The sequence below is a fragment of the Gobio gobio genome, assembly GCF_949357685.1.
Source record: "Gobio gobio genome assembly, chromosome: 6".
Classification (NCBI taxonomy): Eukaryota; Metazoa; Chordata; class Actinopteri; order Cypriniformes; family Gobionidae; genus Gobio; species Gobio gobio.
The window spans coordinates 27925867-27944091 of NC_137102.1; the positions used below are offsets into that span (position 1 = coordinate 27925867).

Below are 18225 nucleotides of genomic sequence, written 5' to 3' on the forward strand. Positions count from 1 at the left end.
CTCAATGAATAAAGACAATTAGGATAACTAAATCACATGGCCCGTCAACTTTTTTTAATTTTGGATGCAATTAATCGTGATTAATCGATTGCCCAGCACTGATAATATAATATAATTAATAAAATTTGAAATACTATAATAATATATAAAGTAGGGATGCACAGATGTATCGGCCGATTTTGCATCAATTTACAACCATCGGCATATCGGCTATATCATGAGAAAGGCCGATATAACAAACCGATGGTTTACTGTGCGTTCACACCGCCGCCGGCGAGAGCATCAAAGTGGCCGGAAGTCATTCATTTTCAATGGGAGCCCGGCGGCGAGCGGCGCGGCGCGTCTTGGACGATTTGGGCGGCGAGGAGAGTTGAAATCAGGTCAACTTTATGGTAAGCGGTTCTGCAGCAACCGGCGGCAACCAATGGGAATGTAGTAGTGCTCCGCTTGAGAGGATTCCAGAGAACGCAGTGCTGTAAACTTTGGTTCCGACCACATTATTTCCCAAACAAAATAGAGGAGAGGTTGATTACCAAGGGGGTAATCCTACACCCGGAAAGCGTACCTTCCATAGGGGCAGCCATTGCTAACCAAGCCATCACCTGCTGTTAGCATCCCATTGACTCCCATTCATTTTGGCGTCACTTTGACAGCGAATAACTTTACATCTGAGGCTTTTAAAGACTCCATTTGACCATTGTTTATTTCTTAAGAAACACGACAATGTATAAAAGGCTCCATTACCTTGTATCTTACACTATCGCCCCGTAGAAGCCGTTTTTTTAGGCTAACGATTAGGCTAACGATTAGGGCTGCACGATATGAGGAAAAGCTGCGATGTGCGATAACATTGTTTAATATTGCGATGACGATATGACTTGCGATAAATATTCAAATGTGAATGTTAGCTATACTGTTCCCATGTCTTAGTGCTTTAAGGTCGTGTTCAGTGTTGGGCAGTAACGGAATACATGTACCGGCATTACGTATTCAGAATACATATTATGAGTAACTGTATTCCGTTACAGTTGCAGTTTAAATAGTTGATATTTATAATACAGTTACATTGTTGAAATCAATGGATAACATTAACGATATTTCTCTGTTTCATGAGTTTATTTACTCTCTAAATAAATTAAGGCAACTCGATGCATTTCTCAGAAGCGCCAAAATGAAAACGAAAAAATTCACGGTTTGCGTGATCAGTCACAATGGAGTCGGAAGAGGAGCAGTGGGAGCTAGAGCTAGAGATGGAGCCAGAACAACAGAGCCAGGGAAAGAAAGCGTTTCTATCTTGGAAATTCAAAAAGCATTTCATATTAAAGAAAGAGAAGGGAGAACGAAATATTACACTGCAGTGTAACGTGCAGTGGCGTGGTGGTTGGGGGTGGCGGCTACACACGCACGCACGCCTATATTTTTTTATATAGCCTATATTATATACAGGGAGTGCAGAATTATTAGGCATGTTGATTTTCTGATCATATTTTTTTTCCAGGCACATTTGACCAATTCCAAACCACAGTAATCCTAATAACTACTATTAATTTAGTATTTAATAATGTATAAGTGATATATAATTGTTCATGAAGGCTGGAAATGAAAATCACCTTATATTCAGGTGTGCAGAATTATTAGGCATGTTTTCTTTTACAGATAAATTGAGCCAAAAAAGAGATTTAACTCAGACTGAAAAGTCAAAAATTATTAAATGCCCATGAGAAGGATGCAATACTAATGCAATACTAGACATTGCAGTTAAGGCGTGACCATTGGACAGTGAAATGCTCATTGGGCCAGCAGGGTCAGACAAAAACATGTGGCGGAGAAAAGACACCTGTTAACTGCAAAAGAATTAAGAATTAAGGTGAAGAATTAAGGGTGAAACCATCAGGAACCCTTTAGTCTCCAACGCCACCATTTTCCAGAGCTGCAACCTACCTGGAGTCTCCAGAAGTGCAAGGTGTCAGGATCTCAGAGACTTCAGTTAGGTAAAGAATCCTAAAAAATGACCCCCACTAAATAAGAATCATAAGCTGAAGTGTTGTAAAATACATGAAGCCTGCTTTTTAATAGGCTTTATAGGTTTTATAGGTTGAGAATGACTCTTGAAGTACCAGCACCACATCCTCTAGTACCACTGTTTGAAGAATTCATCTTCCAGAATCTGGCAGTACGTTTTGGGAGTTCATTTTAGTCCATCCTGAAGTCCGTTTTGCAGAGATGGACTAAAAATGAACTCCCAAAACGTACTGCCAGATTCTGGAAGATGAATTCTTCAAACAGTGGTACTAGAGGATGTGGTGCTGGTCCTTCAAGAGTCATTCTCAACCTATCTGTCCATAAAGCCTATAAAAAAACCTTCTTCATGTATTTTACAACACTTCAGCTTGTGATTCTTATTTAGTGGGGGTCATTTTTTAGGATTCTTTACCTAACTGAAGTCTCTGAGATCCTGACACCTTGCACTTCTGGAGACTCCAGGTAGGTTGCAGCTTTGGAAAATGGTGGCGCTGGAGACTACAGGGTTCCTGATGGTTTCACCCTTAATTCTTCACCTTAATTCTTAATTCTTTTGCAGTTAACAGGTGTCTTTTCTTCACCACCTGTTTTTGTCAGATCCTGCTGACCCAACGAGTATTTCACTGTCCAATGGTCACGCCTTAACTGCAATGTCTAGTATTGCATTAGTATTGCATCCTTCTCATGGGCATTTAATACTTTTTGACTTTTCAGTCTGAGTTAAATCTCTTTTTTGGCTCAATTTATCTGTAAAAGAAAACATGCCTAATAATTCTGCACACCTGAATATAAGGTGATTTTCATTTCCAGCCTTCATGAACAATTATATACACACTTATACATTATTAAATACTAAATCAATAGTAGTTATTAGGATTACTGTGGTTTGGAATTGGTCAAATGTGCCTGGAAAAAAAATATGATCAGAAAATCAACGTGCCTAATAATTCTGCACTCCCTGTATATATAAATTCGTTAGGCTATATATTCGTTAAATATATTATTCGTTTATAATTTTTATATAATTTATTTAATTGAGATTGAGGTGTATATATAGCCTACCTCAATTAAATAGCCTACATTTTGAAAATAAAAAATATAGGCTAAGGCTCAAACATGCGTGTTGATTTTAGTAGCCTACTTCCGTCAGTGAAACAACATACGTCAGCCTGTAAAACATTTAAATAAATATCTGTAAATAATCGAAATATAAATAAGTTAAATATTAGTTAAAGAAAAAATTTGTTTATATTTCCCCACAGAAGTGCGTCTAATGCCTTATCCCTTGCGCTGAAAGGGATGACACGATCAGGAAAGAAGCATCGTTTTCTAATATCTTCAAATTTTCTCCTGATGTTACAAAACTGATAGGCTACTTGTAGTAAAATGTGAAGAACGAAATTATCTTCCGCAGGGTCAAGAACGTAGGCTTTGTTTGAATATGCGCTGTGAGAGAAAGCGAAACTAAAAATCTCCGACGTGAATGAATTACGCTATACACAAAAACCTGACCAAGTCTAATAGCAAGAACAAACTATGCTAAATAAAGTAAAGTTTGAAGTAAAATGTATCTGTAATACTCCGTTTTCTATTTTACCACAGTAGGCTAAATGATGCGAATAGCCTACTCCTAAATAAATCAAACAAGGAAGAAACGTTTCCCCTGTGAGAGACGTAAATGAGGATTTGGGAAAATAAATAAGAGATTCCATGTCCAGTAGAATAAAATGGAGTAAACCTATTGTTAAATTCGTGGAAAATCGTGTGACCAGATCGCAAAACGCAAGCAAACTTAAATTTGGCTCACCACACAAAGCTTCCTCTCTCGTTCGCCATGAATCCATATGTTTCCATGGCTGTGATGTAACATTTAATTGCGAACCTATTATTTATTTTGTAAATAAAGCTTTAGTGCTTCACTCGTGTCATACTATTCACGTAAAACAGCTTCACATACACAAAAAAAAAGTGTTTTGGCCGACCACCGCCGGTGCTGTAACCTGCTTAGTTGACGTGCAACTTTCCATTCTCCTATGCGCTGATTTACCAGCCCAAGAGCCGATGGCCCCGTTTGACGTTAGCCAAATATTTTATAATATATGTTTAGTAAGCAGGATTTGATGGCTGCATTCCTTCACTTATAAAATGCAATTCAATGTGGAAGTAATCCAAGTATTCAGAATACGTTACTCAGATTGGCGCATGTAAACTCTTTTCCCTTATTCATCGTGTCAGGCTGTCTGTTGCGATGTGTTCATCGCGCAAGTTCATATCGCGATGGCGATGAAAATTCGATGTATCGTTCAGCCCTACTAACGATTGCGTCATAACCACGCGACAACCGGCCTTAGTAGAGCAATTACCGTATAGACAGGAGGAGAAGCTTGCAGGCAATCTTTTACTGTCTATGAGGCAATCGGGTGGACGTGAAGGCATAAAGTCTGATAAAGTCAAGGGAGAGGCATGGGGAGAAGCCCATAGAGAGCCAAAATAAACGGGACAAAATATTTCAACAACCTGATTCAGATTTCACTTTGCACAACTACTAGAAGACTTGCCACTGTCAGACAGGTTGCTCACGTCACATCTACGTCGTCAAGCTCAGTCTGAGGCTGCGCAGTACACTCAGCCATCAGGAAGTGAGTGCTTCTACCTGACTTCAATTTTTCTCTGTGAAGTCTATGGGGTCGCTGTGTCCATTTCTTTTACTGTCTACGTTGATCACTGCTGGTGCAGCGGGCTTGATAAGAAGACGTGCAACATTATTTATACACCGCACAAATGGCTTTTAATTGGTTTATTTCGTTAGCAAACATGTAACTATAATTGTTAAGTTCTTTCCATCGATCTGCTTTTTTTTAACTTTCACATTTAAATGATTTCATGAGGTTATATTATACGGTTATACCCTACCTGTGGTCAGTCTGCACAAACGCCGATCAACATGATTGTTTGCTTTGCAGCCCCTTTAAATGCAGTTTTAAAAAAGACCAAGCATTCGATCTACGTCAGAGCAGCAGCGCGTCCACGAATCTTTCTACAGCATCGATGGCAGGGCAGCCAGAGCGAAGTTTGACACTCTCGCGTCAGTACACTTAAATCAATCGCGATATATACTAGTGTCTGTGAATATTAAGCCGCAAAAAGACTTTTTAAATATGAATCCTGCATGTTTCTCTGTCTCTGTGAATAAATGGAGACGCACGGCTTCATTTAGAATAACGTTACACTGTAACAGATTTTTGTAATTTGAACAGTATTTTACTCTAATATGTACAGTATAATACTGTTAAATGTACCAACAGTATAATACTGTTAATAGCAAAGGATTATGGGAAAATATATCTTTACTACTGTAATTATCTCTTCTGTAAATCGATTTACAGTAGCGACAATGCCAGCGAAAAACTGACCAATGACAATGGAGACTTCTTTTTAAGTTTTTTTTTCGGTAGGTGGGGGCAACAGGAAAGACTCAACAAAAAGGTTAGTATTATTTCTGTTATTATTTTATGTAAAACAGATATTTTAAAATGCATTCACTTATTAACAACAACAACCTAACATGAACCAGTGCTGCAAATTGAGTGAGTTAAGCAAATTCCTGTCAAGAGCCTTTTTTTTCTGCCCGTTTGTCAAGGCGGGTGGTTACGTGACTGCCGTCATCCTTGTGATTTACTTCAACGGGGTGAATAAAGTTTACATTGACTAATAGTTAGTGAAACAGAAAAAAAAGCTCTTGTGAACCCATGTTGGAGATGCATATTTTGTAAATAAAGTGGTAAATTATGTTTAATTATTTTAGGCAGCAGCCAATCCAACCAGGCTGTACATCACAAACACTTATCCTAAAGCTTTTAGACTGCATTTATTTGATCAGAAACACAATCATATTTTTTAAATATTATTGCAATTTAAAATAACTGTTTTCTTTTTAAATATATTTTAAAATGTAATGTATTCCTGTTATCATTACTCATTACTAGTCTTCAGTGTCACTTGATCCTTCAGAAATCTTTGTAATAAGAGGACTTGCTGCTTAAGAAACATTTCTAATTATTATCAATCCTTGTGATTTACTTCAACGGGGTGAATAAAGTTTACATTGACAAATAGTGAAACTGAAAAAAAAATCTCTTTTAATGTTCCTCTACCTCTTTAATGTAAATTAGCTAAGCAGGAGGACTTTACGTTAACAGCAAACTATCTTAAAATACCGAAAGAAAAGTGAGGCAACACTAAAGACGGAGGTTGTAATAACAGTATTTTGAAGTGAATCTTTTGTTTTTGTTTAAAGTTTGCTGTTAAAACCGCCATTTGGAACGTCGGAGGTGATTGTATTTATGTGATCGGAAGTTTTGTATTTATGTGACATGCATTTGAAGTTCAATTTCATTTTCATAATCATTTATCATCAAACTTCTATTTTGCAAGATAGGCAGACATACTTGGCTGGTCAAGGGGTTGTATCACAAGATATCACAAAGTGACATATAAGCATAAACTTGATTGGAGAGCACATTGAGAAGTATTTTAAAACAAGATGCAAGTATGTTCTCTATATATGTAATTAATTTCTCCCAACCTTTTGTTAATTGCTCTACTTTTAGGTCACTGCAACGCCAGCAGATGTAGAGGGAAGCCTCTCTCTGCCCAGTATCCCAAGACTGATTGCACTTGGTAAGTCTATTAAAATGCTTTTTTTAATTGATAGGCTGAGATTAAAGGGTTAGTTCACCCAAAAATGAAAATTATGTCATTAATTACTCACCCTCATGTCGTTCGACACCCGTAAGACCTCCGTTCATCTTCGGAACACAAATGAACATATTTTTGTTGAAAGCTGATGGCTGAGAAAGGCTTCAGATAGGCCTCCATTGGCATTCAGTACATTTACACTCCCAAGACCCATAAAAGGCACTTAAAACGTCGTTACAAAGTCCATCTCACCACAGTGACTCTACAATAATTTTACGATGCGACGACAATAGTTTTTGTGCGCAAAAAAAAATCTAAATAACACCTTTATCCAACTTGTTCTTGTCTTCCGTGTGTGCCTCCACGACGCATGCGTGAGAATATGACGCAGATCCGGCGTTTGGACACATGACCCAGAAGCGATTTGTTTACAAGCAGAGGAAGACGCGCGTATCTAAGCTGTTGAATTCTACATTGATCGTGCTTTAGGTTTTGGCGTAGTTCTCAAAATGGGGTTAAAGTGTGCATTTCATGGATTCCCGAACGCTGGCGCTACGTCATATTCTCGCGCATGCGTCGTGCAGGCACACACGGAAGACAAGAAGAGGTTGAATAAAGTCGTTATTTAAATTTTTTTTGCGCACAAAAAATATTGTCGTCGCATCGTAAAATTATTGTAGAGTCACTGTGGTGAGATGGACTTTGTAGCGACGTTTTAAGTGCCTTTTATGGGTCTTGGGAGTGTAAATGTACTGAATGCCAATGGAGGCCTGTCTGAAGCCTTTCTCAGCCAGCAGCTTTCAACAAAAATATCTTCATTTGTGTTCCGAAGATGACGGAGGTATTACGGGTGTCGAACGACATGAGGGTGAGTAATTAAAGGTCCTGTTCTTCGTGATCCCATTTTTCAAACTTTAGTTAGTGTGTAATGTTGCTGTTAGAGCATAAATAATACCTCTAAAATTATAAAGCTCAAAGTTCAATGCCAAGCGAGTTATTTTATTTAACAGAAGTTCCCTTTCAAAGCCAACAGCGAACGGCAGGTTTGGACTACATCCCTGTACATCCTGCTTTAATTACGTCAGTAGAACAGTTTGTCGACTAACCTCCGCCTACAAGAATACGCAAAAAAGGGGGGCGTGGTCTTGTTGCTCTCTCACGTGGAGAAGAGGAAGTGTTGCGTTTGTCGCCATGTCGTCGAGACGCTGTTATTTTCATCCCGGAGTCAAATCCCCTTTGTGGCTCAAATTGATACGGTAATATAGACATGTTTCCAATAACATTGAGCGCATGCATCTCCCCGTTATGGTAAGAGGCGTGACCTTTCCGGGCAACGTGCGTTATGCTGCTGTCGAATCACAACATGGAAACCGCTGGCACAATCAGAACTCGTTACGTATTTCTGAAGGAGGGACTTCATAGAATAAGGAAATCCTCAAGACGTTTTTAGGACAGTGAAAACAGCGGTATACAGATAAGTAAATTGTGTGAAAAATACTGTGTTTTTTTACACGCGAAACATGAACACATGTTATATTGCACACTGTAAACACAATCAAAGCTTCAAAAAAACTGGAAAAACGGGACCTTTAATGACATCATTTTCATTTTTGGGTGAACTAACCCTTTAAAGTTGGCTAAGTCCAACATCTACCAGCAGACCGACACACGAGAGCTGAAAGCCTGCTCTTGCGTCAACACAGCATGCATGCGTCGCGGTGCTATTGTGAACCCATGTTGGAGATTAATATTTTGTAAATAAAGTGGTAAATTATGTTTAATTCTTTTAGGCAGCAGCCAATCCAACCAGGCTGTACATCACAAACACTTATCCTAAAGCTTTTAGGCTGCATTTATTTGATCAGAAACACAATCATATTTTTAAAATATTATTGCAATTTAAAATAACTGTTTTCTTTTTAAATATATTTTAAAATGTAATGTATTCCTGTTATCATTACTCCAGTCTTCAGTGTCACTTGATCCTTCAGAAATCTTTGTAATAAGATGACTTGCTGCACAAGAAACATTTCTGATTATTATCAATGTTGAAAACAGTTATGCTGCTTTTTTATTTGCGTTGAGAAAGTGATAGATGTTTTTTTAAGATTCCAAAGAACAGCATGTATTTAATTAAAAATCTGTCTTGCTAAAAAAAATCTGCTATGATGATGTCTGTTACAGGAGATTCTGTTTTCATTGCTAAAAAATGGATGCTGACAATGTAGGGCAGAGTCATCATAGAGCCACAAGAGCTAACAGATTTTCAATCTGCATTAGCTATCTTGTTTGGCTGCTACTATGTGTTCAATGTGCAGTACCAGGAAGAGGCAATGAATACGCTGGAGTTCATTCAGAGGTAATCATAAATTAATTCAAAAGCGTTATGTATTGACCAACAATGATGTAGAGCAGTGTTTCCCAAACGGTGTGCCGCTGCATCTGGCGAGAGCAGGGGTGCCGTGTTAAAATGGCATATAACTTTTTTTAATTAAAATGTGTAAAAATAAATAAATAAAGTGCTCTTTCGCACTTCAACGAATAATAACACAATTATGCCAAAACGTCTGGTTTGTTGAGTATCCTCAAACGAGCAGTCTTAAATGAGCGTAAAGAGTTGTGAGAAAATGGGACGCGTGCTCCACATGTGCAGCAGTGACAGCAGAATCAAAGACCACAGGTGGTAACAGAGAAAATGACCAGTAACATAGTTATACACTTGCCAAAAAGTGTATTGATTGACCCTTTAAAAGGTATTTCAATAAGTAAAAAGGACTGAATGAGCTGTCAAATATAACCATCATGAAGGAAATCAAGTAATATTTAGGCAGAAAGAACAGTTCAATCAATAAGTGGAGGCTTTAAACCACTTTTTGGCAAGTGTATAACTATGTTACTGGTCTAACTTGCCATTTAAAGGCATTTCAAAAGGTAAAATGAGTGGATAAAATATAATCTGTCAAATATAATAACCATGAATGAAATCACGTAATTTACCACGCACAAAATGTTATGTCTATTGGCAGGTTATGGCCATTTGTTCCTGATAAAAGGAGCTATACATGTAGAAACTGGGGCGATAGCTTTAACACGCTGCGTGCGCTCCTTTTGCGCGATGGCTTCTGGTTTCATTCAAGCCAGCAAATTTCCGACGAAAAAGCCCATTCAACTTAAGAATGCGCTTCAGTGTCTTTCACTTAATAACGTAACCATGTCTTAATGCCAGAGACTGCACTATATCTGTATATGCCATTCCTAATTCAAAGTAAAATGATGTTTCATCAGTCATCTCCATCTCCGACTGCTGTGGTTACAGTAGGCCATACGGACCGGTGTGGTTCCCTAAACATAACTCGTGGCCACGAGAAATAGATGTCGTTCTCTCAAAATATGAAGTCGAGGCCACGACATAATGATGTCGTTAACTCAACAAAATGATCTTGTGTCCAAGATTAATTATCACGTTCCCACGACTTAATATGACATTCCCACAAATTAATATCTCGTGGCAACAACATATTATCACGTTCCCACGAGTTTATATGTTGTGGCCACGACAAAACTAAGTGAACCGAACATGTCCCCTCCCGGTCACCGTACTGAAATCACATAAGTGTTTCCCGATAAATTATCTTCATTCACAAACCACTGTTAATTTTAACAGATAATCAAGCTTAGGCTACTAGATGTTTGAGTTGGCATGGCAGAAAGCAAGCAAAGAGCTGTCCCTTTATAGACGGTTTCATCGGACGCACGCGCGTTGCCACGGTTATGCGCCTGGCCCGAAGTTAACTTCCGGTCTTTGTTTGTTTATCGGTCTGGCAAGGGGATAGTATGGCGCACTACTCAGTAGAAACACATTTTTGACGTACTATTCTTGGATAACATGATATAAATATTAACGATCAAGCAGAGAGAATATGACACCAGCTCAAAAACAGTGTGTGCGACTCACCAAAAAGCCTTAAATGTTTCATAAATATCCAGTCATACGAGAGCAGCGTCTAATGTAATTTAGACTGTATGTCTAATGTGATTTACTTATTTATGTTGCTTGTTATCAGAAATAATCTACTCTAGAGGTAACTTATTCTGTCTGCATTTACACTTGGCAATCAAGTCAATCAGGACACAGCGAGTTTACATTTGTTCACATCAAGTGGTCGCCATCTGGATAAATGATCGGATTTATGTTTCCCGCAAAATATTTAAATGTGCCTTTATCACGGAGTGCAAAACAACTTTCGCTTTGTCCTCTATTAATGGCAGTGCCCATAGAGCACGGGATTTTTTGTGATGCATTCATATACAATCAATCTCAAATAGGGTACTTTAACTACAAGTTAACTTTCCCAACATTAATCTTATGTTCCGAAACAAAGAAACATGTTATTCCGATGCATTGCATGATTGAAGGCGAGCGCGCAAGCATTTATAGATACTGTGCAGAAAACGGCATTACACGGTCTTTAAAGGGTTAGTTCACCCAAAAAATTTTATTCTGTTTAATTCTTATTACTCTCCCTCATGTCATTCCAACCCTATAAGACCTTCGTTCATCTTCGGAACACAACTAAGATATTTTTCTTCTTCTCTACGGCCTTACTGGTTGTGGTCGACATGAGGGTGAGTAATTAATGTATGAATTTACATTTTTGGGTGAACTAACCCTTTAAGGGGGGCGTTTCCCCCACTCTATATTGCAGACAGAAATGGGAGATTATTTATAATAAACATGCTGAAACAATAAAAACATGTAAATTAAGATAATGAAAGATGATAGCGCATAAGAAAGATAACGCAGCCTCTGTTGTTATTGATTCTTTGCGGACGTCTACCGGAAGTTAAGTTTGGGCCACAAAAGCGTGCATGCGCAGTAACGTTTGTTTATGTTGTTGCCGTTGAAACCGTCTATAATCACTAAAAATGTGTCCCTCATTTTAATTGCAATCTCACAAAGTTCCATTATAATCTTTCTACACTGTACAATTAATTATTTATTTATATAGTACATATTGCTTTTATTAACATCAAAGTGCATACAACACCATGTTATGACAACAAATGTTCATGAGGACTCATTAATTTTTTGGGGGTGAAAAACATATAGTTTACAGTGCTGTAGTGGTTTTTCATTATTTAATCATCAGTTACACCTGTTTAATTTCATTAATTGGTTTGTCTTTTTAAACTCTGTGTTTGGTTTGGTTGTTTTGTTCCTATGTTTTCTGAGTATTTTGAGTTCTGTGTTAAATAAAACTGACTGCTGTGATTAGATCCGTTTCATCAACTTTATTGCAACCTTACCTGACATGTAGATTAAAATTAAATTAATTTTGTTTAAAGTAAATTAAGCTAAACTCAAATCGTAAAACAAATTATAATTCTGTAATAGGAAATCAATTCTAATACTGTAAATAAAAATACGGTACTTTTACTGTAAATGAAAAACAGTACTCATACTGTAAATAATACAATATACAGTATTATTACTGTAAATGAAAATACGGTACTTGTACTGTAAATAAAAATACAGTACTCATACTGTAAATATCAATACAGTATACTTTATTATTATTGTAAATTAAATTACAGTAATGATACTGTAAACACTTTTACAGTAACTTACTGGCATCCAGCTGCCAGTAAGTTACTGTAAAATTTACAGCAACCTTTTTACAGTGTACCTCTTTCTCTCTCACACACACACACACACACACACACACACACACTGAAACTCGCTGAGTTTTTCAGCCTATGCCACCTCAATATGAGACACGAATGCATCTCCAGTCACTTCATGAGGATTTTACCGTTTTATTCAACAAAATCTATCGTCATATCAAAACACACACACAGGAACTCGAAGCACACGGCAACCCGTCAAAATTAAATTTCAGTTTAACAAACCAAAATAAAAGTTCAGTTTAACAAAGTAATTGTGACAGGATTAATGTTGTACAGAAGAGCTATGTCTCAATGTAATAATAATATATGCATTTAATTTATACAGTGAAGAATATGCAGTGTAATTTAACATTAAACCTACTTAAAAAGCACTGTTTATTTCATATTTTCTGTTGTGTGTATATATAAATATGTTGGCCTGCTGAATGTTAAAAGGATCCAGTGTATGTTCATTAGAAATTATTTGATAATGCAGTAATAAACTAGCTAGTAGGCTATAAGTTAATGTAATGTTTTGTGGTTTCTTTACTTTAAAAACACACTATTTTAAATGACAAAATTTCAAATAAGAGGGCAAGTGACAAATATTGGTATTGGACAATAATTGTTTGTTAAAATCGGTATCGGGCCCAAAAAATCATATCGGTGCATCCCTAATATAAAGCATATATTTTAGGGAATTTTGAACTGCAAAATCATTTTTAACAAACTTTATAGTTTATAATCTGTCATAATCAGGTATTGAGACAAAGAGCCAAAACAGTATCAAATATCTGGGTAAATATGAAATTTAAAAAAATTATACAATACACAACTCTGTTAGCTCAAATGTATGCAAAAAAAAAACCATGACATTGCAGAGTGGAAGTAAACACTGAAACACACATGCATAGCACGTTAATTTGATAGAGAGAACTTATCATTGCCACATAAGTGTCGAAAGTTAACATTATCTCTTGATGTCTGTGTCCCATGACACCTTTGCATGAGCTTGCAGTATTTACCTGACTCGTCCTTGATATGATGCAGTCAGTGAAGGTATTGAGGCGGGTGATGGTAGCAAGAACTCTGCGCCAGCGGGACGGGGTCTGTTTTGCAGTCTCCTCAGAGGAACTACGTATGGACCACTGTCTGAGCTTGGGTCCAGATGAGCCACCATGGGCCGAACTGGTGCTGCTGCCTCGACTTCCCCTGGAGTACAGGGTGTTTCCACCGAAAATGTAGTTCATCCCTGCAAATGTGCTATGGATGCACGTCAGTCACTTCTCAGGAGTGTCTCGATGACAAAGACAGGAAAACAAATCTAGTCAAAGTCTAAGAGCTTTTCTAAACAACTTCCTTAATTATGAGTGTGGCTTCCTGTGCTGGCCATATCAGGAGTTTTCATCAGGACACAGCCTCAAGTGTGTGGTGTACTCATGACCCTAGATACTCCATTTCAGGACTTGCTCAGCGAAACAACCATCCAGCACTGCTTCTCTTCAGATGCACCACAGAGATAAACTTAGAAGACAGAAAAAAAGAAGTAAGTATTCTATGCGAAGCTAACTGCTCTTTTATCAGCCACAAGAAGCTGGGGAAGCAAACTCAAAGACGGTGATGAGTAGCTGGACAAATTAGGAGTTGGCAATACTTTGTTCCAATTAAACCATCTGTGCAATTGGATGTGCTTCCAGGATACTTTTAAAGGCCATCAAATTACTAACAGCTGCCTGTCCAAGTCCAATTGGGAATGTAACACAGCCCAACCAACAATGCTTCCGAGTGTTAAAAACTGAGCTATAAAAGTGAAAACCGGTCCCAAACATGCTTCATTCCAAAATAAAGTTCCATCTCCATGCTGAAGAGAAGGCTTTCCCATACCATCAAAAATGTAATAGTTGTCAGTAATTAGTAATTTTTTTGTTGTTGAAAAAGCTCAGAAAGGTATGAAGTATTCTCCAGGTCCATATCAGTTGGATTACCATTCCCTGAAAATTTAGTGTCCGATCGTTAACAGCGGCCAGCGGCATAACTCAGAAGGAACCTCTTCCATTCAACAGTTCCGTAGATGTGCCACAGGTGCCGGATGAGTTGGCTGATTTTGTCACCAGGCTCTGCCTCCACTCCCTTAGGAGCATAAAGCCATGGCAACTGCTCGCACACCTAAGAGAGCCAGCAGGATTTCCCGTGCAGGCTCCGGTCCCCTGTCTCGCACCAGAAGCCACAGTAAACATGCTCTTCGGCTTCATCTGTTGACATATTCATTAGTGCACTAGAGCCTACAGCAGGGACCGGATGGTACAAAAACATTATCATTCGCGTGTCAACACCATGCTGGCTCAAGCGCTGTGATAGTGTTGCATCCCCTCATGTAATCAGATAAAGCCTTTTGCACATAAACGCCACTGAATTATACTGAAGAATTGGCTTGTCTGGATTTAGCTTTAACTATTGATTCGGAGGGTAAGATGGCACCCCAAACAACAATGCTAAAGTGCCACCTCCCTCTGAAAAGATCGCCAATAGATATGGCAGGACATCAATAATACATTCCAAATTATCCCTGAATACACTCTGTGCATGTCTAATGAGATGCCAGCAAAACCCATTTAGGGGCGCCGCTCAGAACCGAGCTATCCTGTCACCTTGCTAATTGACAAGTAAACCACCACGCTGCAGCACTGAGCAGCATGGGAAATCCACACCAATAATAGTAACTGATGGATCTGACCACCTTAAAGGGATAGTTCACCCAAAAATGAAAATTGTGTCATCGTTTAGTCACCCTCAAGTTGTTCCAAACCTGTATGAGTTTCTTTGTTCTGCTGAACACAAAAGAAGATATTTTGAAGAATGTTTGTAACCAAGCAGATAGAGCAACCATTGACTACTATAGTAGGGGGGGGGGGGGGGGGGGGGGGCACCACCTAATGCTGGATATCCGTTTTCAAATCTTCCATAGGCCACACAATGGCAGACAAATTAGGCCAGCTATTGACAGGGTCAGACTGCTGGTCAGCTTCTCAATAGATGTTGATAGCAGAGTCAGAATCCACAAATGATGTCTTGGCTATTCCTGTCACCACCTTTTCTCTGTATTCAGTCTCTGATGAAAGCCTGTTCTATTCAGGGAACATGAAAGAACTGCTGCTGATGATAATCTCGGCCAAAACTACAACCCATTAATTTACTTTTATACTCAATACATTAAAACACTGTGATGCACCAGATTAGCTATCAAATCACAAATATGATTTACAGGTTCCCATCTTAAATATGTGTTAGTGTTTGGTTTAATGTAGGTTCTGAAGAGCTGAAATATTTGCAGTAATGGAAATCATGGTGCTGTGATAATATAATTTAATTTGCTAAGCTCCTTAATTAGTTTTAATGAAAAAAAACTTTTTAAGAGTTCTACAGATGGTGGAAACAGCACCTGATTTGCTAGAACCACACATGTAATATAAATAATATTACTGTACTTGTTTTGTCTCTTACAAACACACATTTGACAGTAGTTTGAGTTGAGAGTAGCTTGAGCTAGGATGTGGATTTACATTTATTTTCATTGACAAAAAACAACAACAGTAACATCTTTAAAAATGGTAACAACCTAATTTTTATAAAGTAAAATTTACTTTTTCTGACTGTGTGAGCTATGACTCATTACCAAAGTAAAAAGTAACTTTCTGTGGTATTTATTATGAAAAACAGTGGCCAAAAACATTTAGTATAAACACAAATGCACAAAAACTGCTGTAGCTTAACAACAAAAAATACTCTAATTATATTCTATTATTCCTTTAATACATGTAATACATGTCTACCTTTATAATATTATACAATTTTATATGAATATCACACATTTCTGCCACAATACCATGGATACAGTTACTGTTCTACAATAAATCCATGGTAAATGTTGGTGATTTGTGGATTGAAAGACCTTCAAACTGGATCGTTGTGGCACAATGTTTCTCCCATTTTCAGCGTCATTGTTGAGAATATCAGCGCTGTTTCATCTGGCTTTATGCATTAAACAGAGATAAGATAACTGAACTCGAAGTTTATTGCGTCCTTTTTCACTCCCAAAAAAAATCACCATTAGAGCTGAACAAACAAAACATAAGAAGTGCGCATTAACGCATCATTCGCAAACTCTCTCCATTGCTCTCTCTGTTGCATTATCATTAACATACACAGCAAATTCCACAAAAACACTCATACAACTAACAGTAAACAGACATTTGAGTTACAGACCTTATGCCTTTTCAGGGGTGCTAATAAACTGTAAACTTTGTATCTGAAAACAACTCCGATAAACTGCAATCTCTCCTTTTCACTAACGTTAAACGTATCACTCCGTAGACCATAATACCCATCAAAATAAGAGTCCCTCCTTGGTAAGACAGATAATGCAGACCTTAAACATATCTAAACTCACAGAAATATCAAACATGTTAGAAGCTAAATCACAATTAAGTCTGTGACACAAAAGGACCAACTCTCATCGAGGAGCATTCAAGTGGGACTTAAATATGCCATGGAGAGATATATAAAAGATTTAAAAAATAAATATGGTGGGAGATTAATTTGGAAGCTAGGGTTTACAGATCACAATGCAAACGGGAGAAGCCTCGTGTTACGGGCGTCACGATCACAGATGACAACATCCAGGATCAACACTGTTCATGTACCGCAAGGTAAGATTGAATTAATTTACATTTAACCATCCTTAATATGGAGAGATGCACTGAAATGTAGACCTTCGTTTATGTGTTTTTGACCTACACTATTAACGTTACATGACGTGAGAACAGTTATTTCGGTTTGTATGTTAGCAGGGACCTTTATTCGTAACTGAAAAAGAATATGACAACCAAAAAATCCTCTCAGGATACCTGGAATCAGTGTTACAGTACCCCAGACACATCGTTTTTACCATTTTTGTAGCATAAACACCATCAAACCGATGAGAGCTTTGAATTTTCCAATGTTTCTCTATGGTGCTGAAATCTAAAGATGTCCGAGTTCTGGTCCCTATGCAACTGATACTCAGCTGCCATTGGCTCATCTGCGTTCGAGGGGAGGGGCTTACCAATAGGTTAATTCTGTGGATATATGTATGGAGATTCCACATAGGCCTACTGCTAATGGAACATCCAAACACTTGGATTGTTTTGTACACTTTTTCTAAATTAAACATTTTATATCCACCTTATTTGTAATGCCATTTATGTTATATATACTCACTTTAACCTGAACAATGACTGGTTATCGGTTTTTATTGTGTAGATTACATTATTTAAATGTAGAAGACAATAGTAAAGCAATTGTGTCTTGATAGGGACTGAAAGTATATACACACAAACAAGCAATCCCAGAAATTGATGACAAATTACATGCATAATTTAGAGACTAGAGACCATAACAGTAAATCTGACTAGTTAAATGAGCTTAAGCTTCCCAGTGTATTCAACAACCATGATTGGATCAGTGGCAAAGCACTGCTGCCATTCACATCTGTAATGTGCACGCTTTGTGCAGTGCACAACGTGTGTGTGTGTGTGTGTGTGTGTGTGTGTAAGACACAGCGAGCACTGCTGCATGACAGAGGCACGCAGGTTGCCAGGCAGCAGAGGGAAGAGATATGTGCTTTCCCATTTTCTCATCGAAACACACTGATGTGCCAGACATCACACACTCACGCAGGTGACTGCCACAATGTAAACACAGATCAATACTCATATTTCACACAACAAAACAAAGGACTTTACTGTGGCCTTACAAGTCTGTCAATCAGTGCCTTTTGGACTCCATGACGTGCTAACAATA

The 18225-nt window shown here is 37.9% G+C and overlaps 1 protein-coding gene across 20 annotated transcripts in view; it reads right to left on the reverse strand.

Annotated features, from left to right (window-relative positions):
* The window catches only part of dlg1b (discs large MAGUK scaffold protein 1b), a 314786-nt gene that overhangs the window by 112303 nt on the left and 184258 nt on the right, over nt 1-18225 (reverse strand). The window contains exon 1 of one of the 20 annotated variants that reach the window (XM_079820294.1): nt 13413-13682. The exons of the other annotated variants lie outside the window; for them this stretch is intronic. Within the exon in view, the coding sequence (XP_079676420.1) occupies nt 13413-13637 (225 nt within the window). The 5' untranslated portion in view covers nt 13638-13682. Of the gene's footprint in view, nt 1-13412; nt 13683-18225 lie in introns of those variants that run through there. 20 annotated transcript variants of the gene reach the window in all.